Source organism: Equus quagga, chromosome 2 (genome assembly GCF_021613505.1).
Source record: "Equus quagga isolate Etosha38 chromosome 2, UCLA_HA_Equagga_1.0, whole genome shotgun sequence".
Lineage (NCBI taxonomy): Eukaryota > Metazoa > Chordata > Mammalia > Perissodactyla > Equidae > Equus > Equus quagga.
Window position 1 is genome coordinate 42,137,536 of NC_060268.1, and position 25,894 is coordinate 42,163,429.

At 43.2% G+C, this 25,894-nt stretch overlaps 1 protein-coding gene across 1 annotated transcript in view; it reads left to right on the forward strand.

Annotated features, from left to right (window-relative positions):
- The window catches only part of SQOR (sulfide quinone oxidoreductase), a 43,920-nt gene extending 21,790 nt beyond the window's left edge, over window positions 1-22,130 (forward strand). The window contains exons 3-10 of the mRNA XM_046654107.1: window positions 225-395; window positions 5,750-5,803; window positions 9,078-9,272; window positions 11,187-11,396; window positions 16,038-16,221; window positions 20,028-20,095; window positions 20,371-20,549; window positions 21,817-22,130. Coding sequence (XP_046510063.1) covers window positions 225-395; window positions 5,750-5,803; window positions 9,078-9,272; window positions 11,187-11,396; window positions 16,038-16,221; window positions 20,028-20,095; window positions 20,371-20,549; window positions 21,817-21,874 — 1,119 coding nt within the window. The 3' untranslated portion in view covers window positions 21,875-22,130. The remainder of the gene's footprint in view (window positions 1-224; window positions 396-5,749; window positions 5,804-9,077; window positions 9,273-11,186; window positions 11,397-16,037; window positions 16,222-20,027; window positions 20,096-20,370; window positions 20,550-21,816) is intronic.
- Window positions 22,131-25,894: the final 3,764 nt, after the last annotated feature.

Consider the following 25,894-nt stretch of genomic DNA (forward strand, 5'->3'; position numbering starts at 1 on the left):
GCAAAATTCTTGTGTCGGTGACTGCCCTTCAGAGCTTAACGCAGTAGGAGACATCACTGGGCGGGGGATGGGAGGGAGTTGGGGAGGGCTAACCTGGAGACTTTGCTGTGCAATGCGCCAAGAGGTAGGAGGTAGTAATTGAGAGTCTAGCTCATGAAGCTTTAGCTATGACCCTTTTGATCAGCATCAAATTGAAATGAATCTCCAAATACTTTGATTCTCAGAGACATTTCTACCAGCCAATCTGGACGCTGGTGGGTGCTGGTGCCAAACAGTTGTCCTCATCCTTCCGTCCCACCGTGAGTGTGATTCCATCCGGTGTAGAATGGATCAAAGCTAGAGTGGTTGAGCTGAACCCAGACAAGAACTGCATCCACACAGACAACGGCAAGGAGGTAACACCAGGTTCCTTTGGGTTCTGTTAATCTGAGGGCTTGTATTAAATGCACAGTGGTTATCAAACTGGACAGCTTCATGGTGGGAGGGTGGTATATATGTGTGTGTGTGCATGTTGAATACCACATGGGACGGGAGGGTGTGTGGTGGATGGAGGATGGGATAGATGGAAGGACTGAGTGATGTTGAATTAATAAATGAACGACTAGGAAGTTGTGGTTGAACACCCACCATCTGCCCTATTGCTTGAGGTACAGTGTCTTGCACCTGAATGTTTATTAAACAAATACTACTGCTACATGTTCAAATAGCAGGCATCTCTTTCCTTTTTCCTTTGAAGCAGTCAAGCTTCTCTACCTGAAGGGGCTGTTGGAAAATATCCACCCCAGTCACACTAGGGGGCACTCTGCCAGAGTTGTAAGGGAACCGAGTGACTCTCAGGTTTGTGCCAGGGCTGAGAATTGCTGCTGCCGGAGCTGGAGGCTCATAATTGCTCAGCACCCTCTAGAAGTCTCCTCCCACAATCACCACTCAGGGATCAAAGTTTTTCAGCAACTGCTGCCTCTTGTGTTTGACTGAGGGGATGAGAGCAGGATGGTGAGACAGGCTTAGAAGCCATCTGCCACGTCCTGCCTCCTCAGCGGCTGCTGAGCCCAGGACAGTGGCCCGCAGCGCAGCCATCATGCAACACCTGGCCTGTTCCAGGCTCTCGTGGTTCTTGGGCCTCCAGGGTGTTATTAACCTTAATACCCTTCCTCCTCTCTCTCCAAATTGGGCACTCTGGCATCTTCACAGAATTTTAGAATCTGAGAGTTGGTGGAAATCTGAAAGGTTTTCAAGGCCAGCTCCTTCCTCAAGGCAGGGACTCATTGGCTGTGGGCATTCTCAACCTTTCCTTGGGTCACGGCTCTTTCTGAGCACCCGATAAAAACCGCTCTAGAAAAATGCATACATGTACCACATTTTGCATCTAATTTCAAGGAGTTCAGTGACTGTTTGTAGTCTGTCCCTGAACCCTGATCAAGATTACCTTCCTTCCTTCCTCTTTTCTACAAATATTTATTAAGCATCAACTGTAAGCTAGGTACAGTTTTAGGGATATATGAGTGAGCAAAAACAGACAAAAATCCTTACCATGCTGGGTTTTATGTTCTAGTGGAGGAGGACATACAATAAACAATAGACATCGTAAGTAAATTATATAGTGTGTTAGAAGGTGATATATATTAAAGAGAAAAAAATAGAGCTGAGTAATTAGGATTGGGGCACATGGGCGTCGAGAGTGGAGTTTAAGATGGATTGGTATTCAGTTTAAGATGGATTGGTATTCACACATCCCCAGTCCAGGAGGTCTCAGACAACATGATTCCTCTGGATTTTTTTTAGACAGACAGGTTATATGGCAGTTCCGCCTCTGCCGAGTCAGAACCCACCTTCCTGTAGTCTCTTTCTTGTTCTCTCTTGGGCCCCAGGGCGTTAGTGGCCCTAATACCTTTCTTATTCCTTGTCCTTCCTCTGGTGTAGGAGAGAATGTCTTCTCTCTTTTCCGTGGAGAAACCCTTCAGCTATTTGAAGATGGCTCTTATCGTCTGTGTAAATCTATTCTTCAGGTAGATTGTCCCCCTGTCCCCACTTTCCTCAACTCTTCCTCATATTTCATGGTCTCCAGTCCCCTCACTGCCCTGCTTTAGATGTCATCTGGCTTGTTAGTGCCCCCATGAAAGAGGCCCTGGAAGAGTAGGCAACTCTACAGAACAGCCCAGAAGAGAGTGGGACCGTTCTCTCCCACCGTGGGATATAGTGAAGTTAGCATGTACCACAGTGCTGATTCGTGCTGGGCTTGAGGTCAGTTCAAACCTCGGGGGCTTTTTTTTCACATGATCCACTGTCAAGTCAGACTTCTTTCATCCTAAAATACATACATACATACATATTTAGTTATTTTAATTAAATAAAAAATTTTATATATTATTTCCCTCCTGTTGGTGAGCTTCCTTATTTTCCCCAGCGTACCCAGGAGAGCAGACTGAATTAAACACAAGATTGTTCTCAATTCACAAGATTGAGCTTCGTGGCTCATTTCCCTTGCTGGTGTGCTGCCGGCTCAGGGGGCCAGGAGCCTTGTGCCTTATGACACCCATCCCCCCTTTGGTACTGCAGGGCCTGCCTCCTTGATTAGACCCTTTTGCATGGCAGGAATAGCTCAGACCCTCTGTGGTTGAGTTCCTGCTCGTCTTAAGGAGCATAAACTTGTCTTATCTCTCAAGGTGAGAGGCACTGCTGGGTGTTCTCACTTCTGAGCCCTGTTTAGACAGCTAGGGCTTAGACCCTTGGGAAAGGTGTAGTGTCTTGTTTTAGGCTTGGGGAAGAAGTCGGTGTGAGCTGGTGGGACTCTCTTCCAAGATTTTTTAAGTGAAATTATTCCACAGACAGATATCAGAAGTCTGCGTATAACATCTCGTGGGAGATATCATCTTGTTGGTTTTAGTTCCTCCTCCCAACTTGCCTGGATCTTTTGGATTCACAATTCTGTCATCCAGTTAGCTTTTTTCCCCTATCCATTATTCAGGATGGTTTCATTTAAGTTCTAGGTTTTAATTCTGTAACACATCCCTAGAGAGCTTTTCCTAGCTTACATAAATCAACATTCTTTAGCAAATATTTTTAAATTGACCAAATCATTCCATTCTTAGTTTACACTTTTCTATCCTATTCACAAGGTGAAAGACTAAGTTGAAGGTACTGCTGAATCCAGACTTTAGTATGTTTATGCCTCTTCCCTGACCCAGAGATATGTCTAGCATGTGTCCCATAGGCTCTGTGGAGACTGGTCCTTGCTCCTTCTCCAGACCTGATCTGGATCTGCTCTCTCCCTTGTTCCTGCTCCAGCACACTTTCCTCTTATTTCCTCCAATGCCTCAGGCTCCTTCTTCCCCAGGACATTTTTACGTGCTGTGCTCACCTCTTCCCCTAGCTAACCCCTACTCATCTTTAGCTTAGATGTGACTCCTTCAGGCAAGCCTCCCCTGTCCTCCTAGACTAGGTCAGGTTCCCCCTAGACATGCTATCACAGCATTCTGTGATTTAGTAACTATTTGTGTGGTTATCTGGTAATGCCCATCTCGCCCACTAGACTGAGTTCCTGAAGGGGTAGGAATTGTGTCTTCCTTTGATGTTGTATGTCCATGACCTAGCATAATATCTGTCACATAGAAGTGCTCAGTAAATATTTGTGAGCAAATTGTGTCTCAGTTTCTTTATCTGGAAAATGGGATTAGTAATAATACCTACCTCCTTAGGTTGTTGTGAGGATTAAATGAATTAAAACATGTAAAGCACTTAGAGCAGTGCCTTGAACAAGGTGAAAACTCAAGAAATGTTGCTGTTATTACCTTTAAAAGAAGATATGAAAAAAGGGAGAGGACCCACTGTGAGCCAGCATAGTTCTTGACTGCTGACTGACTGAAAGCAGGTTTGCAGTCTGTGAACACATATTGGTGTTCTTCTTTTCCTAAATTACTAAGAGACATCTATTTACTAGATGAGACTAGAATTTTGCAATAGAGGAACATCCCATTTACTAAGTTGTTAGTGTCAGAATTTACCTCCCCCATGCCCTGTATAAAATGGGAATACTTGCCCATATTTAGCCTTCTGGCAAGGTCTGCACTGTTCTCTGTTTTGCTCAAATTGCTCAAGAGGCTTGTCTACAAGCTTTTGCAATTCCTTAGAGTTTAGATCATCTGGCCTGGAAACTGGAGCTCATTCAAGAAGCTTGAGGCTTTCTTTTTGTTCTTTGCTACCTTAGGGTTTATTCTCCCTTCATGATTGTTTTCATAATCTTAAACTTGTCTGTTACTAGTCCTTAAAAATAATCAATATTGTGCTCTAATAAAACATTCAAGGCACGAACAAACCAAAGGCGTTTTTCATTGACAGTGTTCATATGTTTGCCTGTGGATCATCACCCCCAGACCCCATGCCACCTCTGACCTCACATACCTTGAAGACCCAGCACAGTTCAGTCAGCCATTTAATGGGCCCAATACAATTTCCCGCAGAATAAGGAATTTCAGGGCACCAGCTCTCTATGGATAGGCAAATCCCACAGAGGAAGATGTGTATGTTACCTATCCACTTTGATAAATGGTGTATTTCACAAACAACTGAAAGCATCCATCCATCCATCCATCCATCCAACAAACATTACTGAGTTCCTCCCTTTAATTTAGTGACTGCGTTAGATTCTAGGGATATGAGGAATAAGACCTAACCTCCATCCTCTGGAGTGTTCAATGTAGTGCGGAAGACATTACTCCTATAGACAAGTGCTATAGAGCATCAAGTACACTGTGCTGAGGGAGCTCCTGGGAAGGCCCAGCAGGGAGGGGGATAGAGTCATAGGACGGCCTCACTGAGGAGGTGACTTTGGAGCTGGTCTCCTGGATCCCAGGACAGGACCTCTCCAGTAGCTTGCTCCCCTTAGCCCCCCAGCCTGAGCCAAGCACTCTTGGGTCTTGGAGTCCTCACTCTTCAACTGTGATCTGCTCAGCCTGCTGCTCCATTTAGTACAAGATTGTGGCAGTCACCACCTGTTGCTTCTTTCTGAGCTCCTGACCTTCACCACAATCATTCTCCACCTCCAGTTTTCTAGGCAAGTCCTTCTCATTCACATCCTTCTTGCTTACGCTTTCTGACCTCAACTTGTCTTCCTTCTGATCCTAAACCCACATTTCCATCATGATAAATACGGGTGCTTTTGCCCTCAGCATGAATAATCACAATACCCATATTTAAAGAGGGAAATTTTAAGTTCCAAACAGATCATTAAATAAGGTCAGGTACATTATGTCACATCCTTTTCAATAACCCTCAAAGGAGCAGTTTCTCAGTTATGATATTGATCCAGTCCATATGACAGGTCAGATTTGCTTGGGATTCACACATGGCCCCATACATTTTAAAGAAAGTTGATTGTCTTTTAAGGTTAGGAAGTCATTCTCCCACGCTTCAAGATGAAAAAGTGTTAACACAAGCACCACACAAATAATTGCGCTTTCTTTGCTATCGCTCTCCACTGTGTAAAAGCACAGGAGGCTCAAGCTCTCAGGGGCCACGCACGTTATACAATATTTGGAAAGCAGTGCGATGTGAGGCAACAGAGAATGGTGGGCACGATGGCAAACTAGACCATGCATTCCTCCCTCCCACCCTGCCCTCCACCCACAGCCCCACGCCATTCACATTCAGAAATGGAAACATGGTGGTGGCCGCACATGTCTGGGGCCTGAGTCAACCCTTGGGTGGCCACTTTTGGGATCTTGGTCTAAAATCACATTGTTTTGTGTTGCAGATCTCCTACAAATATCTTATCATTGCTCTCGGAATCCAGCTGGACTATGAGAAGGTACCATTTTAAACTACTTCTCTATTACACTGGCCTACTTAGGCCAAGATCAAACACTGCATTAAGCTGCTTTATATTCATTTTGACAAGAAAAGAGTCCTAAGAAACCCTCTTCTAGTTTTATTTCTCAGCAGTCTTTTTATGGTTTAAAAAAAAATCTTCTCTAATATTCTGTCAATGATAATATGTTTTAGCTCTAAGCTTCAGTCAGAGTTCAGCATGTCCATGCCCTCATAGAGATTCTTGCAAAACAGCAGCCTTTTCCACACTTACAAGAAAACTGCTTTTCTATGTAGGGCTGAGTTGGCTGTATTACAGATGAGATTCTCCTTTGAAAGTAAGATTTCGATTGTGAAAGCTTAAGCAGACTTTGAGGGTAGAAAACCAGCCGTTCGTTCATCAGGGACTGGGAGGACGTCTGGGTTTTGTTGTGTAGAAGCTGGGTTTTTTGGTACAAAGTGACTGATGCAATGCTCGATGCCATATAAAGCTACCTTAGAAGTTCCTTAGCTCTCCCTTTTCACTGAGCTAGGAAGTTGGATGCTATCAGACAATTGTGAGATTCAAATTTATTTTTCTAAAATATCACAGAGTAAGTCAGTAATTACAATTTCCAGAAGCTTGTTGGGCACTGTGGATAACACAAACAGTTGGAGCACGTAAAGTGTAGTGGTACCCAGGTCACAAACTGCAGGACTGTGGTCCAGGCAAGGGCCCCAGGGGAGCTGGCTCAGTAAGGGTCCTTGAAGTGTATTTCTGTCTAAAAAACTCTAATCATGCCATGTGCAGGGTGAGGGTGGTAAAAATGTCCTGGTATGTGTTCTGTGAATGTTCAAAGAAGCCATTCATTGGTGTGAACATTGTGATGAGGTTGAGTCTTGGTGCCATGGGTCATGAATCTCACAGAACGACCAACTGTGGAGTAGGCAATATAGAGAAAGGTGCCAGTTACAACTTCTGGGAGATCCATGCCTCTAAGAAAAGCCCCACCAGGGTTGCCTCAGCAAAGACAGCGCATCTCCATGGTACTGTCTCCCCGCAGCCCCAGTACCATGTGAGGAGGCCTGTTGGAAGAGACCAGTGCTGAGAATTATTTGCAACCTCTTGCAGCAAACCAAGAAACAACAATATTTAAAAGTAGCTATTATTATGGAGTCTCTACTGCGTGCCAGAGACCATGCTAGGAATCTAATATTGATTCCTCACAACTGCTTGTGAGGTAGATGTTCTTATTTCCACTCCACAGATGAGGAAACTGAGGCTAAGAGGATGTAGGTAATGTTACCAGGGCTACTGTATTACTTGGTGCTCTTTGACTGCAGATCCTAAAGTACTACTCAGGCTAGTGTACAAAAAGGGGGATTTATTTGATGGGGATACCAAGGTGTCTGGATCTCCAGGGTAGGAGTGTAGATGGGCCTCCAGAAGGGCTGGATTTCCGATCTGAGTTCTCTTGGACCCCAGGCAGCCTCTCTGCCCACCTGTCTCTGTCTGTCTGTTCCACTGGCTCCATGGAGTCTCTGCAGCATGATGACCTGCTCGCTGCCTGCTCAGCAAAGGGGGAGGCAGATCTCATCTCTTTCTCTGACCCTCACTGCCTCCTTCTGCTTCAGAGTTCCCCAGGAGGCCACTTGCTTTGGATGAGGGCCCATAAACTGCCCTTTATGACCAGCTGTCCCTAAAATGACTTGGTTACTACTTTATGGCACCTTTTCCCTTAGCAATGACTTCTTCAAACTAGAGAAAAACAATGAAGGCCATAAGAGATCAGCTGTTTATTTATCTTTTGAATAGTGAGTTGAATAGTGAGGAGATATGGAGGTCCTGTGGGAAGAGCCCTAGGTGGAGATCGGGGCATCTGGCATCTAGTTCTATAAGATTCTAGGTGGGTCTCTCAAACTTGCTTTATTTCAGTTTCCTCATCTATGTCTATGGGCTGATAATATTTCCCTACCCCATTCATAGGAGCATAGTGAATATCCAAGTTATCATAGGTGTGAAACTGCAGAAACATTAAAAGGCAAGGTGATTTTATAATAATAAATAATTGTTGTTGAGGTTGCTAATATAATTACTTGAACTTAGTGGGAGATATGATCAGTAATCAGGGGGATAGTTGCTCTTAACGTTGAATGTTACAGACACGATCACAGGACTCTGTTTCCTTGGGACCTGAGGGATAGGTGTCCATGACTCCAGAGATGGTCAGTCTGAAGTCTGGAGAACAGCCTGGGAGGTTCTGAAGGACCAGCCTGTCTTGATGACTGAGTTTTGATGGTTCCCTGCTCTTGCTGGAAGAACTGGTGCTCAAGTCTCTTAACTCAATCTGTGCCATCTTCACTGCACTCTGTGAACCTTCTAACATTTAAGACAAGTGTCCAGTTAATCTTCCTGGCAGGAGTGCACTAACACTCATGGAGCTCTTACCATGTGCATGTCATTTTTCTAAGCACTTTACATGCATGGTCTCATTTATTCCTGGCAACAGCCCTATGCAGCAGTTACTCCTATCCCCATTTCACAGATGATGAACAAAAGCTTCTCATGTGTGTCAGAATCACATGGAGAGCCTCTTAAAACATTTCTGGGCTTGCCTCCACCTTTCTGATTCAGTAGGTCTGTGGTGGGGCCTGATAATTTGCATTTCTAACAAGTTCCCAGGTGGTACTGGTCTGGGGACCACATTGTGACCCACTGGTTTAGAGATATAAGGTAATTTGCATTAGGTATTAGCGTTAGGTCACAATGCTCATAAGTGGAAAATCCAGAACTCAAGCAAGGTCTGGGGGTTCACAAGTCCGTATTTTTAATTACCTGCCTTTACCAAGAGTTTGATCTTGTCCAACCTAATAAAGGGGAATTTAAGTTTGCAATTACAGACAACGTGGCTCTCGGTTCTGCTTATCATGCTGCTTCTTCCCAGTAAGGCAGCTGGTTCTCCAAAAAGGAGGTATGGCTGGCTTCTTGTCCTCACTCTCGTGGTGGAAAGAGATATGTTCAATCATGGTCTTAAGGCCAGGGAGGCAGAGGGGTTCCCCTGGGCCAAGCCCTTTCTGCAGCTTGACAGGTGACTCCAGGCACCACAGCTCTGGTCTTAGCAGATTTCCCACCCCCCTGCCTGCTCCATTGTGTGTGAGTACTGGGGGCTAATAACTGTACTGAGACATGGTACAATACTTGAGAGCTTGTAGAAATGGCCGAGAACAAGGCCTATAAACAAGAACTCCATTTGCACTTTTGTTAAAAAATAATTTCTTCGTGTGCTTTGTTGCAGATTAAAGGCCTACCTGAAGGTTTTGACCATCCCAAAATAGGGTCCAATTATTCAGTTAGGACAGTAGAGAAGACATGGAAAGCCCTGCAGGACTTCGAGGAGGGCAATGCCATCTTCACCTTCCCAAATACTCCGGTCAAGTGTGCTGGAGCCCCACAGAAGATCATGTATTTATCGGAAGCCTATTTCAGGAAGGTATGCTTCCTTCCCAGGGACAGAGGCAAGGAGGCAGACGGTGCTAATTCAATGACTGCCAAAATTCCATTTTTATTCGTGTCAAATTACCTTTTCTAAACTTTTATTATATATGTACAAAATTATATAACTGGAAGTTTTATAAAATGGAAAATGGAAGAAATCACTCATAATCCAATTGCTTTAATATAGCTGCTGTCATCAATTTGACATGTCCTTCCATTATTTCCCTATACCTGTTTTTTTTTTTTTTAACATGGTTACAAGCATACTATGTATACAAATTTAGGTGTACTGCATGTTATTAAATAGTCTTTGTAACATACTTTTTATTGTGTATATAGAAGTCTACTGGAGCAATATGTTAAAGATTGTTTAAATATTTCCATATAGTTAGACAATTAGTTGCATATTGTTTAGTTTTATACATAATGACCTCAACTGCTCCACCTTAAGTTCAAGGTTATGAATATTTTCTGGCTCTTGATATATATTTTTGGAAATATAATAGGCAAAATGCCAATTCTAAAGGCAATAAAAAGTTCATGTAGAACTTCAAACCTTAGTGGATGGGGCCGCCTTGTGGCCTAGTGGTTAAGTTTGGTGCTTTCCACTTTGGTGGCCCAGGTTTGGTTCTCGGTTGCAAACATACACTACTCATGGGTGGCCATGCTGTGGTGGTGACCCACGTATGAAATAGAGGAAGATTGGCGCAGATGTTAGCTCAGGGCAAATCTTCCTCAAGCAAATAAGAGGAAGATTGGCAGTGGATCTTAGCTCAGGGCCAATCTTTCTTGTCAAAAAAAAAAAAAAAAAAAGAAACAAAACTTAGTCAAAAGAGATATTTGGTTGGGCTGCTTTCTCAGCATTCTTCAAACACCCTGTGTCAGAGCCAGTGTCTGCAGCTCCAGTACACCTGGTGTGAAGCTGTGGGGAATCTGCTCTCGCCCTCCTGCCTTTGTGTGAGATCTCACATTTGGTTTACCAAAGTGTGATTTGACTCGAGATGGTGGCAGGATTCAAAGCAGCCTGTGGTTCTGTAAAGGCACAGGTGGGGAGAAGGGGAGGGAAGATGGGACTGAAGAGGTGTTGCATGTGTGCCTGGAACCAGCACTGGGAAGCCCTCACCTGAGTTCTGTAAACCTGCACCAACCCTGTGGGGTGCAGAATGAAGGAACAGTTCCAGTCATCGTTTCTGTTTCTAAGAGAGGCCATTCTGGCTCATGAGAACTCTGGGTTGGCACAACCTGGAGTTTTTTTGAGGTTCTTACCCACCTAACTTCTTTCAAATAGTGTGATCCAGGTGAGCAAATCCTGAAAGGAGCTGAACAGAGGAGAAGAGGAAGAGACTAGCTCTTTCTTCCCTCCCAGAATACTCTGTGCATAACTCTTTTCTCCCAAGTCTTGGATGGCCCGAGAGGAAGTTTCCCTTCCAGCTGCCATAAGATCTTAGGCCTTCAGGAGAATACTAGCCTCTCTGAAACATGTGAACAGTCCTGTAGCGTACGAGCCAAGGGGATGGAACTTTGTGTTGTTCACTGTTGCCTCCTCAGCACCTAGAACAGGACCTGGCCAACCCTGGGACCTCATTGAATATTTACTGAGTGAATGAACAAATGAGTATATGAATAAACAATTCAGCTCCAACTTTCCCTGGACTTGACCTTCATCTCTGGCCCTTAACTGAACAGTGTCCACCTCAACCCCTGGTTCCAGTGTACACTTAGTTGCTGTGTCGCTGACAGAAAATAAGGAGGAGGCAGTGGATTGGTCCACACCTCACCCTGCCAGTAAATAGTGACAGAGAAAGCCAATAAGTTCTCTTCTGAGGGTTTCAGTTTTTGTCTAGGTTAAAAAAAGGTAGCTGGAGCAATGCTTTGGTGTTGGTTGTTTCTATTCTTTCCTTTTTCCCAGACAGGGAAGCGATCCAAGGCCAATATCATTTTCAACACTTCTCTGGGAACAATTTTTGGGGTTAAGAAGTATGCAGATGCCCTGAAGGAGATCATCCAGGAGAGGAACCTCGCCGTTAACTACAAGCAAAACCTCATTGAAGTCCGAGCTGATAAACAAGAGGCTGTTTTTGAGAATCTGGACAAACCTGGAGAGACCCAAGTGATTTCAGTGAGTGGCGAGGTTAAGCGGTCAGCTGAACAATGCCATCGACGCAGGTGACACCATGGCTCCCACCTTCCTGTCTGCCATCATCATGTGCTGCAGGAGGCTGGTAACAATGAGCATCTTAGGGCAGTGATGGGGGGGAAGGTGGACCAAAATGGGTGGAGAAGAGAGAGAGGTAAGAGGCTGTGTCCATGGGAGGTGAGGAGGGTTTATCTAGGGGTATTTAGGGAATTTTTATCCTATTTTGTGTCTCTACTTTTCTTGGCATTGAGTCACTTGAAGCAGCCAAAAAATATTTCACAACTTCATGATTACCCAGCGTTCAGGAAGCGCTTCCTTAAATGCAGGATTTGGTGACTGTCTCACCTTACGTGAGAAATAGCCCTGCTGTGGGTAGTTCAAGAATGACAGGGGTGTCTTCTACCTGTGGAAGAGGCTGTCTTTAAACATCTTTCACCTGAGCCTAAAAGGAAGCACTTAAAATCCTTGAAGATCTGGTGGAGACACACCCTACGTGGAAAGAGCTAGCCTTTGTGTATGGGCTTGGCCTCTATGTCTGTTTCTTCTGGGAAGTGGGAATAGTACTTTTGTAGAGGTGTATGAGGATTAAGAACAAGCTGTAAAGGCATCTGGAGATGCACACATGGAAGAGTCATTTGTTTATGTCATTCTGGAAAGATGTTAGCAATGAGAAAACTGCACAGTCACATTTTATTCATTTAGCATTTTTTAGAAGGATGAAGGATTCCATAAAAAGAAATTTTGAGGTGAGCCAAAGATTAATCTTCCAAATATTAAAACTTCACATTTTAAGCTTTTTAGTGCAAGCTCTTTCTAAAATGTATTACATACATCGTTCCTTTCTTAAATGGTGTGTATTAATTATCATTTAAAATGTCTCTGATGACTCAAAGTCATAATTTTTTAAAACTTTTATTTGGAAGTAATCTCAAACTTAGAGAAAGTTGCAAAAATAAAAATAGTGCAAAGAAAACTGTATGTAACCTTTGCTTAGATTCACTTATTACAGAGTTTTATCCCATTTGCTTTATCATTTGATCTCTTTCTCTTTCTCTTTGTGTATATAATATAATATAATATAATATAATTTAATATAATTTTGCCAAAGCTTTACAGATAAGTTATGTCCATCATACATCATGGTCTTTTATCCTGAAAAACTTCAATAAATTTCCTAAGAGTTATGGATATTCTCTTACATAACCACAGCATAGGTAATTCAGTAAATTTAGCATGGATACAATATTTTAATCTACCATTTGTACTCCAGTTTTGTTGGTTGACTCAATAGCATTTATAGCACAGTCATGTGCCACATAATGATGTTTTAGTTAGTGACAGACTGTATATACGACGGTGGTCCCTAAGATTAGCCTAGGTGTGTAGCAGGCTGTACCATCTAGATTTGTGTAAGTGCACTCTGTGGTGTTCGCACAGTGACAGAATCGCCTAACGATGCGTTTCTCAGAATGTATCCCTGGCGGTAAGTGACGCACGACTGTATTTCCCCCTCCAGGACAAGACCCAGTCTACATACAGTCGGGTGTTGGATTTAATTGATGTCTCTCTGTAGCCTCCTTTAATCTGGAACATCCCCACAGCCTTTCTTTGTCTTCTATGACGCTGACATTTTGGAATAATACAGCCCCCGTCCCACCGCTTTTATCTTTTCATTGAATGTTCCTCATTTTGGGTTCGTCTATGTTTTCTTATGACTAGTTTCAGGCTATGCTTTTTAGACTGAAATACTGCATAAGTGACGTTGTGTCTTTCTTGGGTACCACATTTGAAAGCACACTATGTTCATCTGCCCCTCATTGATTATGTTCATTTTGATCACCTGTCAAGATATGGTCTAGTTTCTCCACTGTATAATTATTATTCTTTTTCTCCCTTGTTACTAATAAGAAGTCTGTGGGGAGACACTGTTGACCATGCAAACACCCTACTCCCTACTCATTAAAGTTTCCCACTAGATTTAGCATCCATTGATGATTTTTGCCTAAACCAGTCTTTACTGTGGTGGTTGCAAAATGAAGATTTTCCAATCCGGCATTCCTTCTGCCTTTACTGGTAGGCTTCTTGGCATTCTGTTAGCAAAAGCCCTCCCTTCTCTCTTAATTAATTAATTATTGGTATGAACTCATGAATTCCTTTTTTCCCCTCAATGGTTTATAATTCATTACCATCCTTAATTATTTTGGTGCTGTAACTGTCCCAGATTTGGTCTTTTATGAGCAAAGTGTATGAGCTTGAGTGCATGAGCTTAATTTTGTTATTTAGTCTTTTTTACTTCGGTTCCTGCTGTGCTGTGGATAGCTGAGGTTGCAGACAGGGACTGAGATAAATAAATGATTATTGTTTTCCTAAAGGGTTATAAGGAAAGAATATATTTGTGCCTCCTTGGAATTATAAGATTTCAGATGAGATTTTCTTTCTGGACCCAATTTCACTCTTAAAATATGAATTTCAAAAAATCTATGAAAAGGCTTAAAAGCAGTAGGTCTCAGCCCTGGCTGCACATTGGAATCACCTGAGGAGCTTTAATTATGCTGATACTTGGGTCTAACCCCCAGAAATTCTGATTCATTAGACTGGGATGTGGACTGAGAATTGAGAGTTTCAAAAGTTCCGCTATTGATTCTCATGTACAACCAGGATTGAGAATCACCACTGTAAAAGAATTAAATGCACCCGGTGATCACTTGTAGACAGCTTGTGAACGGCTCCAAATCTCCTAGATTTGTAAAAATCTAGGCCTGTTTTATATCGTGGAGTCCTAGAACGAGAAGGGATTCTGGAGATTATCTGGTAGAATGCCTTTCTTTATAGACAAGCAAGTGCAAGATGAAGTCATTTGTCCGAGTAATAGCATTCTATTTTTCATTGTAAATGAACCTGTTCCTTCAACCAGAGCTTCTAAGACTGTCATCTACAGGTTCCATGTGTCAGAATCACTACAGGATTTTGTTAAAGTGCAGATTCCTGTACTGTACCCAGACCTGCTGGATTGGCAGCTCGGGGGGGTGGGGCCCAGCAGCCTGCATTTTCCACAAGTCTTCCAAATGCTGCTTATAAACATTAAAGTTTGAAAACCACTACTCTGAATAGATTATTTACGTTAATGAAGGAAAACCGTTATTTATCTTATACAGTTTATGGAAAGAATGGATAAAGAACAACATACAACTAAATGCTCAATGTTAATTTTCAATAAATCTATAAAGCAGACTCTAGTATTTCTCTTGTGTAGAATATTAGCTCAAGTAAAACTTCATGTCTCCACGATGATGATGTGGAAATATTTAACTTTCCTTCTAGAAAAGATCTATGGAACTCATGTGTACTTGTGTAACTCAAGCCAATTAACTCAGATAGAGATGACTCTAACAAGATTTAGCTCTCAACTAAAAAAGTGGTTCTAGTTAACTGCAGAATTACAGACATGGCCTTAATAATTTAGCGGATGATGGTTGTTGACCAGTCCATCCATTATTTTGCAGACATGTGCTCAGTCTCCATGTTCGTTAACAGACCCAGCTTCAGGGACCCATGCCCGTAAATATTACCTTGCAGAGGAGCACTGACCATTTGCAGCACATTTTCTACCTGAAGGTTAATTAAGCTTATAATTATCTGAGAGTGGGAATAAATAGAGGTCACTTCCTAACTCCCCCTGCCATCAATGATTGCCAAGCCCTGATGAAGGCATGGACCTCCTTATGGAAACCAGGGGCTATTGACTATCACAAGGTTGGGACTATCTTAAGATGCTAAAGTTTTCACCATAATGAAATGTTCTGTGCACGTTTAAATCAATTTGAAATTGTTATATGGAGTTTATTAAAACTAAATAAAAAGAATAAAAATGCAAAAATATTACATAAACAAAAAAGAATATTTCATAAACAAAAAAGTTAAATGAGCCATCAAAATCAATCAGGATGGGTCAGTGCACTATTGCCAAGGGTAACCTTGGTATAGATATTTGGGAAAAAATCCACTCTGCCCACTACACTGTTCAGTAAACCAGTATTCAATCAGACCCCTCTCTCCTTCTCCAAAGTGCTAGCCAATATTCTCACCACCCTTTATTCCATCTTAAATTGGTGTTTCGATGGTTTTCCTTATGTGTTTTGAGAGTTGACCCTATTTTGGAATGATGCTCATTTACCAGCTCCTAACGTGGCCTTTCCAAATTTCAGGGACTCTGAGCACCTCTTTGCAGAATAAAACTGAAGTACCCGACTTCACGAGGCGACAGCTGAGAGTCAGGGAGAGAGCGGCTGAGTTACAGCACCCCCTTTGTTTTAGTAATAGTAGAACATCGATGGATTCTTTCAGAATGTTAGTGAGGTATTTTGGATTACCAGTATTTCAGATTCCCCCATGCTTACTGCCAAAGGGATCACATGGAGACCATGTCAACCGAGAGAATGGTTGTTTTGTCACCACACTGCATGGGAGCACGTAAGATCTTGGAGAGAGTGCGGATCAGTATCAGCACTAATTGTATAGTGCTCTGTGCAGCCATAGTACAGCGTAAGGGAGATGGCAGGAGAGCTTGTGGGGCTGTAGAAATATGGAAAAAAACACAAATTTGGAAGTTCTTCTCTTTTTTAGTATGAAATGCTTCATGTTACACCACCCATGAGCTCACCAGATGTCCTCAAGACGAGTCCTGTGGCTGATGCTGCTGGCTGGGTGGATGTAGATAAAGAAACTCTGCAGCACAGGAGATACCCAAATGTGTTCGGGATTGGGGACTGCACCAATCTTCCGACATCAAAGACAGCTGCTGCAGTAGGTAAGATGACAGCTATGTTTCTTTCCCATTCAAGGTTATGTCACCCTAAGTCACCATCATAACCAAAACAAAAGTTTGGCACAAACAGCATTGCATTAATAATGAGGACACTTCTGTGGCCTAAAAATGACTTTGACCCCCCGACACAGATGCAAGTTGTCAATGAACCTAGTGTTGTGTGAAGAAGAAAGTATCTGTTGAGTGCTTTGCACCAGAATACATGACCTCATCTGCCTTTTCTAGGTCAGAGAGGCTGTTTACAGGGGAGGAGGCATTAGAGAGAGGGTACCACTTTTCCAGCTCTCTGGAATTCTGTTACTTCTCATACTGCCGCGCTTGCATCTCTGGCCTTCTTTGCCCTTTACACCAGACAAGTTGGCAATTTTTCTTCTGCTTGAAACATCGCAGAGCTGGGGAAGCATTTGTTTCCCCAGAAAACACATGCAAGTCAATGAAAGCTTGCAGACCAGAAAATTGTTCTGTTAGGACAAATACAGTGGAGCGTGCCCTGATTGGTTTAAGGCCTCAGCCTGGAAAACTAAATTCTTCACTTCGATGTTCTGCACCAGCAGTGATGGGGAGAACTGCCTTTTAGATTCTGGCCTCGGTAGATAGGAACTGTCTTCTCTAGCTGCTATAAAACATAGACCTCCCTGCTGATGGGAGTGGTGGTGTTTTGTGTGAATTAAACACCTGCAGAACATGTGTTACTTTCACTGACTATGTCAACCCGAGAAAGACTTTCTAGGAAATCCACTGAACATCTTTCTCATTATTAGTGGTAATTATCCCTAAGCTTTTAATCTCGAAAATGTCAAACCTATGAAAAATTTGAAAGAAAGTACAATCAATACCCATATACCCTCCACATATTAACCAGTTATTAATATTTTGTGACATTTGCTTTATCACTCTATGTACGTTTTCTTGCTGAGTCATTTGAAAGTAAGTTTTGACATTGTGATACTTTACCCTCAAATACTTCAACCTGCATCTCCTAAGAAAAAGGACTTTCTCCTCTCTGTCCACAACACCATTATCATGCCCAAGAAATTGAACATTGTATTATAAAATCATCTCATATACAATCCAGTTCAAATTTCTCCAGTTTTCCTAAAAATATCCTTTTATCTCCCTTCTGCTCCCTACACTCCCCTTAAATCCATGAGCTGGTCAAGGGCCACACACTGTATTGGATGTTGTGTTTCTTTGGTTTCCTTTAATCTAGAACAGACCTTCTGACATTTGTTACTTTATTTTCATAACATTGGAATTTTTGAAGAGTCCAGGCCAGTTATGTTGTAGAATATTTCACAATTTAGAATCATCTAGTTGTTTCCTTAAGATTAGGTTCAGGTCATATGTGCCCCGTGGTTCTCTCCACTGTACAAATGTCTTTTCTCTTTGTGATTTATGGGTAGCCGGTGGGGTGACCCTTTGAATTTACATTTCTCTTAATGTGAGTCTGCTGATTTTATGTGTGGAAAATATATAATTCCTGTGATGTGCGTGAGGCCCAGATTACCCAGCTTTTGGCCTACTTCAAATAAACATACATTTAGTTCAATGTTCCAAATGGATAATATTAAATATGGTAACAAAAAGTTGTGGGTGAAAAGTCTTGCTCCCAGCCTGCCTTCCGTCTGCTCAGCTCCTACATTCCCCCTGACCATGTGGAGAGTGTCTTTGTTGTTTTTACATGTTTTTTTTTTTTTTACAATTTGTATTCTGTTATATGGTTGCTCCAGAATTTATTAAGAAGTCCACACTTAATTTATATTTGTGCTGTTTCCAACTCATTTTTATTTCCAACAGTCCTGCAGTGAATGCTCTTCCTTGTATGTCATTTCACAGGTGTGAAAGTCTCTTTGCTCTTCTCTGTAGTGTCTACAGAACAATAGTCCTGGCTCTCCCCAAGCCAAGTGGATCTGCATTTCTCACTAGGTTCTTCTCCCCAAGTCCCCCGAGTATCCCAAGGCCATGCTTGCATTTGTTCCACAAATCCATCCTTACTTGCCACCAGCCAGGTGTCTTACCTCAATCCGGACCACTATGCTTTTGTGAGCCAGACCGCATCTTACCACACTGAATCAGACTTTTCTGCAGCTCATGCCTCTTCCTCTGCTTTTCCCTGCCCTGAGATTCTGCCTTCATTCCCCACAGCACAGCCAAGACCAGGATGTGGCATTTAACAAAAGTTGACGAAGGCTTGGGCATAACAGAAGGGGATTAAAACAGAAACAAAACCAACTCACATACGCCTCCACACACGCACGCCTTCAGCCTGGGCAGTGTGAGTGCCTAACCTCTCGGAAGCAGGTGGCACCCACTGGCCAACTTCTCTCCTTTTCTGTGGGCCTTGATGCCCTGCTGCAGCGGCCCCTGGGGTCTTCTGAGTCCAGATTCCAAACTCTTTATGGTCCTCAAAGAGGAACAAAGTTTTCCAAAAGGAAAATATGATCATTAGGGCATATTACCTGGGCCACAGTGAAGACAACTAGTTATATTTTTAAACAGAGTTATTTACTCCTCAGTTTTTGAACTCCCTCATTCCAAAAAAAAAAAATTCATTTCTCTTTTGATTTGGGTGTGAGAAAACCACAGCCTGCTGGGCAGATGCACCTGCTGCCTGCTTTTGTACAGCTGGCTGAGGACGTTTTCTACCAATGAACATTTATAATCGATTTGATGGTAGGAAACAATAACTCCTTTTCTTATCCTAAGAAAAAGAAGTCCATTCTTCTCATTAGTAGACCTGTATTACAAAAATTATTATATTTTGAATTTTTGTTAATATAATTTTTTATTTTCTCTCTTGTTACATAATATCTTTGATTTTTGCCTCTCGGCCTGCAAGGTCTAAATTTTTCTTTACAGAAAAAATTTGCTGACCTCTGATTTCAGGGATTGCAAAATAACCACTTTACTGATCATTTTACAGTATAAAGGTAACCTATTTTTCCTCAAAAGTAAATCCAGTCTTCCACCTCTGGAGACACAAACTGCTTGTATTTGTAAAAGGGCAGGTTTAAGTATTCAAAATTGAGCACAGCCTAGGATTAGATGATATTAAGGAATTATTGTAGTATTTTGCATGTAAAAATGCTATAGTGTTTGTGTCTAAAAAATTCCTCATCTGTTAGAGATATACGCAGACATATTTATGGGTGAATTGTTATGATTTGCTCTAAAAATACTCTAAGAAAAAAGAAAACTCATGTATGATGGGATAGATGAAACAAGAACTGCAGAGTTTGAAAATTTTCATAAGGAAAAAGGCAGTCTCCCACTCTTGCCATCAAAGACTAAAAACATCCATCTGTCCGTCTGTCTATATCTGGTCCAGCCTCAGACAGAGCAGTCCAGTAGAGAGGAAAGCTCAGTGTGTTGCCTAATTGGATATACCTGGGGCTACCAAGCTAGGCTGTCTGAATAGGGACACAGGGACATCCCAGATGGCTAGGGCATGCTGGGCACACAGTCCAAGCTGACACCATCGACCCCTAGGAGGAGGCAGGGTAGGGTTGGGGAGGACCACCCTTCTAGTCCCCTCGTTCAAAATTGCCAGAGGGAGCTGGCTTTTCAGTTTCAAACTTAAGGAGACATCTGTGAGGGCCTTTGGTGTACTGAAGAACCCCTTCGGGCAGCCAGAACTTTGAGTGGTAAGAAGGGTCATGGTCTAGTTAAATCTAAAGGGATGGGGAATGGAGCTTTCTTAACTGGTTCCTGTGAAAGTTATTTGCAAATTAGTTTTCATGGAAAATCTGGATGCTTATATTTTTCTGACTTTTCCATTTCTCTTATAGCTGCCCAGTCAGGAATACTTGACAGAACAATTTCTCTGATTATGAAGAATCAAACCCCAAGGAAGAAGGTTTGTGTGCCTTGGAAGAATCACTGTGCTAATTATTGTCTTCCATTCTGCATGGAAACAGGGTTTTGCCACTTTCTTAGTTTCTGTACTACAGGCAGTGATTTTTGCCATTAGTATATTTTTTGTTATATAATTTCCATTTTTCATTGTACAAAATATTAGAATATGCAAAAAGAAAAAACTTGCAACTTCTCAGAGTAAATAATAAGTTCTAAAGTGTCTATATGATACTATGAAAAAAGCCACTTTCTAACTCAGTCCCATTACAATTTTAGTATGATGGCTACACATCGTGTCCCCTCGTGACTGGCTACAACCGTGTGATTCTTGCTGAGTTTGATTACAACGGTCAGCCACTGGAAACCTTTCCCTTTGACCAGAGCAAAGAGCGACTTACCATGTACTTCATGAAGGCCGACATGATGCCATTCCTGTACTGGAACATGATGCTAAGGTAAGTGCATCGCCTGGGGTAGAGGATGCCTTTTAGCATATTGCACCCACTTGTGCAGGGTGGTTGTTTTGAGGGCGCCTTCCAGCTTTGGGAGAAACCATGACCCAAAGCAGGACTGACAAACGGGATCCACCTTGCTGTCCCATTTCTCACGGATTAGTAAGGGCAGCCTGCGAAGGATTCTGAAGCCTCAGCCAGACTTGGTGGGAAGAGGCTGCCTGGGTGAGGGAAGGGCTGTGGCACATCTACCACCCACAGGGGACGCGGCCTCTTCTCTACATTATTGGCAGTGACCATGCCTTTTGTCTTCCATGTTCTGGCTCTCTCTAGCTACTGGATAAATAATAATAATAATCATAGTAAATCACTTTCACATGTCACATACTTTTTCATCTGCTACCTTACTTTTGTTTTTATTATAAGAAAAATAAAACAGTGATTAAAAGCATAAGCTTTGCAGTCAGACCTGTGTTTGACTCATGTGTCTGCCATTTACTAGCTGTGTGTTCTAGGGCAAGTTGCTTAAACTCTCTGTGCTTAGGTTTATTATCTATAAAATGAAAGTTACATTGCCTACCTCACAGGATGGGGATTAATGAGATAACACATAAAACACAGCTACATAGTAGGCATTCAATAAGCAAATAGAGTAATAAAAATTAATAATTCCTCTTCTTTGTTCCAAAAAATAAAGCTCTCATTTGACTTCTCCAAACCCCTGTGAGATAGGTAATTCATGATATCTACACTACTGGTTTTCAACCAGGGTGATTTTGCCCCCCAGGGGGCATTTGGCAATATCTGGAGACATATTTGGTTGTCACGCTGGAGGGGATGCTACTAGCTCCTAGTGAGCAGAGGCTAGGGATGCTGCTAAACATCCTACAAGGCAAGGACAGTCCCTACAACAAAAATATCTAGTCCAAATTGTCAGTAGAGCTGAGGTTGAGAAACCCTGACATATACTTAACTTCTGAGCAAATGAGCGTAGAGAAGATTGCAGTTTGCATGTATTAGAGGCTTCATACAGGTTTTTGAACTGAGTCAGCTTATCCAGGCTCACATATCAAGTCAGTGTCAAAGCCAGGACCCAAAGCAGGATGTCCCTTCCTTGTCACGGGATCTTTCTACCTCACTAAAGAAATCTTGCTTTATGTGCTAATAATCATGCTCTGTGAGCAGTCTGCCTTCCCTTTCAACATCCTGCTGGCTGAAGTCACCCCCACCTTTTCTGAGGCAAATCTCTTTTCCATGTCATTTCTTGCAGGGGTTACTGGGGAGGACCAGCCTTCCTGCGGAAGTTGTTCCATCTGGGTATGAGTTAAGCATGGTTCAACGCTTGCTCTCCTTGGATGGCGTCTGGATAAAAATCACAGTCACTGATTGACCAGGAGCAGCATTAAGAACTCAAAACCTAACCCATGAAGAGTTTACTGCTGGATCATGGTGACCAAATGCCTCCCTTTTGAGTACCTGGATAGCCACCCTGCGGGTTGCCCAGGATGAGCTCGGTTCTTCAGAAATATCCAAATGAAAGGATGGACTTCTATTTTTTAAATAAAAACTTGTCATTGATTGAGAGTCTATGAGAAAACTTTATCTTGACTAGTGGAATGAAAAGTTACAGCACTTGGGGGGGAAAAGATGGTGGCAGTGGGATAGTGTGCCTATTACCTCCTATAAGTATTCAAGTGATAGCTGGCATAATTTCACCAGAGCCTGCTTGGATTCACAGAAAACAAGAGTCATTCCAGGGAGAATATTATTTCAAACAGTGTGTGAGAGCCCTGAGCACACACTGCTTAGAGCTCCTGCTGGGGAGGTACCACAGACTGAGATCCCGCTGCTGGCCCTCTGCTCCACCACTGTGTTTGTGCTGAGCTCGTGCTTTCTCCAATCAGTGATGACGCAGTGGGGTGCTAGTGCTGGCCCACTCCTGTAGGATGTGGGACTCCTCTATCCAGCGACTGGCTCCAGGATTCCCCATCAGCCTGGCTGAAACTCTCTTAGAACTGCGTCACCTCTGAGGTTCTCTTTCCCCAAGCCTCCCTTCTCCCAGCTCCTCCCTCCTCCCCCCTCCTCCTTTCCCAGGTGTCTCACCTGCATCTGGTCTGAAGCGCTCCCTGCCTTCTCCTGTTCCTTCTTCTTCAGCCTTCACAGACATTTCCCCCACTAAATCTCTTGCAAATCTAATTCTCTCATTGCACCTGCTTCTCAGAGGACAAACATACGGTGAGAATGGGGTTAGAGGAATTCTGATATATGTGGCAAACGTTTGCTTGATTCAGTCCCAATTTTGGCCAATAACATTTTGAATGAGTTCACACTGGAAATATTGCAGAAAATAGTTTCCATTTATTTGAAGTTCAGCAGTGGCTTCGAAATCATTTGTTCCCAATCAGCTTATTTGTAGAAGCTTACAGTTTCAGTTCAATCTGGTGTTTTAAAGCTTCATACATTTCATGTCAATTTATAAACTCCACCAAAGGGAAATGGATGGCAGTCTACGCAATGCCTTCAATTTTTATAACGGTTTGGAGTTCAAGAAACCTAAATTGTTATGGAGTTTAGGTAACAGTGTTGCCTAGGATTGCCAAGTCTTGCCAAGTTTCTTCTTGCCAAGAAACCAATTCTCTGGTTTCCTGGAGTTCTGATGACTTGAGAGACTCTGCTCAGGCGTTCATTCATTAATTCAACACATACTTACTACCTTCCAAGAACTATCCTGAACCAGGAGGTGCCGTGGTGAACCAGACAGACAAGGACCTGCCCACGTTTTGTGGTTCCTGGGATCATTTCCTCTCCTTCTTTTCCTGGGATGCCAGGGAGCTTGCTGGAGCAGGCCTTGGTTTGATTTGGAAAGTAGAGTTTCTTTAGTGGCATACATTCTGGGAAAGAACAGGGTACCACCCTAGCAGCACGCCCCTAACCTGGCAATAGGAGTGGAAGATGTTTTCCAGGTGACCATATATCCTGGTTTGTCGGGGATATTCCTATTTAACATCGGTTATCGTGGCATAGCTATTAATAGCGCCCCCTTTCACTCTCCGAAATGCCCTCTTTGGAAAATAGATGATACTGACCACTCTAGCGATCACACTCACCCCCCTCCCCCCTCCCCAGTCCTAGAATGGGAGAGCAGTGCTACAAAAGCTGCTCATCATCTTGTTTGCTTTCCTGCGATGCTCATGAAACAAGCAGAGGTGGGATGATTCCGCCCTGTTCTCTGGGTCCCTCTGCCTTTACCGAGTTCCTGTCTGAGCCACTGTAGCCTGGCTCCTGGTGGGCTGCTCACTCTCACAGGCATGTGAGTCAGGGAGAGCTAGGGGCTATTTGCCCCATTGATCTTCCTCTGCAAGGTCCAAGAAGTCCTGGGAATAACTAGCCATGAATCTCTCCGTAGATGTGGACAAAAGTGCCCACAAGGTGGGTTTCTGCATTTTCAGAGAATGGGGCTGTGATTCTGGGAATAGCTGAGGCTCCGGGTCGAGACTTTAAAATCCCTCATGGGGTGAACCAGAGCCTCCTGGGTCTGTTTATGATCATGCATTCTGAACAAAACTTCAAGCATCAGGGAATCGCTTCTGGGTTCACGTGACGCTGGGCAGAATTGATTGCCAAGGCTGGAGGGAGCAGTAACCACTATTGGCCAGTACATTGGTCTCCAGCTTTCATTCCTCTGAGCTGGGGAAGATCAGAAATGTGCTGGAATTCCAGAAAAGCTTGGCTTTTGAAGCTTATCCCCTTAACCACAAATGTGAGGTTGGCCAAGGGAGAGGTCTTCCCTTGGGACTGCCTCCTTATTAGGAGCTGGCAGCAGGAAGAGGGGGTAAACCAGGATAGGGACAAGGGTGGGTGGTTTCTCCAAGGGTGGAGCCTCGGGGTGGGTGAAGCTGTGGGTCCCACCCTGCGGAGGGCTCAGACTTGGAGGCTGATGCCTTCAGAGTCCAGAAGTGACACTGGGCTAGGACTGCTGACTTGGGAAATCCCTCCCCAGTCCCCGCCCCTTGTCCTCTGAGCTGCTTCCCAGAAATTGACATCCTGCCTTGGTGTCAGCCCTGGGTGAGCTGGGGGGTGTAATAACAGAGTTGGCGTGGCAGCTTAGGGACACTGGGGTACAGGGAGAGAAGTGAGGCTTAAGTCAGCAGGGGGAACACTGGGTTTCAGAGTTAGCAGATTTTTTTTGGTATTGAAAACATTTTTAGTGTGTTTTTTTAATGTCTAACTTTTGTAGAAAATTTAGAGAACAGAGATAAACAAAAGGAATACAAATCACTCCAAATCCATCACCGAGTTATAACAACTAAAACATCTTGGTGTCTCTTTCTCTATCGACCCAACATTATTACATGTAAAGTTCCTGAAAACAAATAAGATCATACTGTAAGTCGTGTTTTGTGGTTTATACTTAATATGTGTTGAAGACACGGTGGTTGGTCGTAGAGAGGAGAAGGAGATGGGTGAGTAATTACTCAAGGAGCGCAGACCACTAATTAATTAATGTAACAAATGTGTGCCATGTGCCTAGTCGGTTATTGGGATACGGTTGGCACCGGATGCTTTTCTCACATAATCCTACAGTGATCCTATGACTAAAATTATCAAAGACGTGGAATCTTATTCTTTTTGAGGAAGGTGTCTTTTTGTAATGCAACGTTTAAGAGTAGCTCCTCTGATTGTTTCAGTGCTCTGGATAACTCCAGTCTCATTTTAAAACAAAATCCTCTCTTCACACCGAGAGCACAGATGGAGCTTCTATTCGGGATGGGCTCCTTGCGATCGTTTCTGGCAGGGAAGGAACAGGAGACATGCTTTGGGTAAGATGAGGCTTTCTGAATGGAATGATAAAAACCAGGGCTCTCTGGTTAGGTTAACTGCCAACTAGCTAAGGAGATTGCTTTTCCCCCTGCTGCAGAAAGTCAAGGTTAACACTTTGAGCAGACAGGGAGAAAGGTCACAAGAGACAGTTGAGAAAGACAGATGGTGAAATACGGAAGAGTTTTCTCCCCCAATATTGATTTTTAAAAAGTACCTTCCTCGGAGTAGAGCGTGCTGTGAAGAACCCTGAATTAAGCTATGACTTTCCATATTGGCACACAGTAGAGCTCCTGCGATTGCATCCCTCAGGTACAATTCGGGGCCATTCCCACACCCACAGGGGGACAGAGGTGCCGAAAGGCAGGAACTCTGGCGCCATGCTGGCATGAGCTGGGTTTGGATCCTCTTGAGGGACAGCCCAACGGAACACAGGATGTGGAGCCACAGACCTGGATTCGGGTCCTGGCTCTCCCACCGACAGCGCCTCATACCATCCAACTCAAGCATTTTCATCACCACTTTCTCCC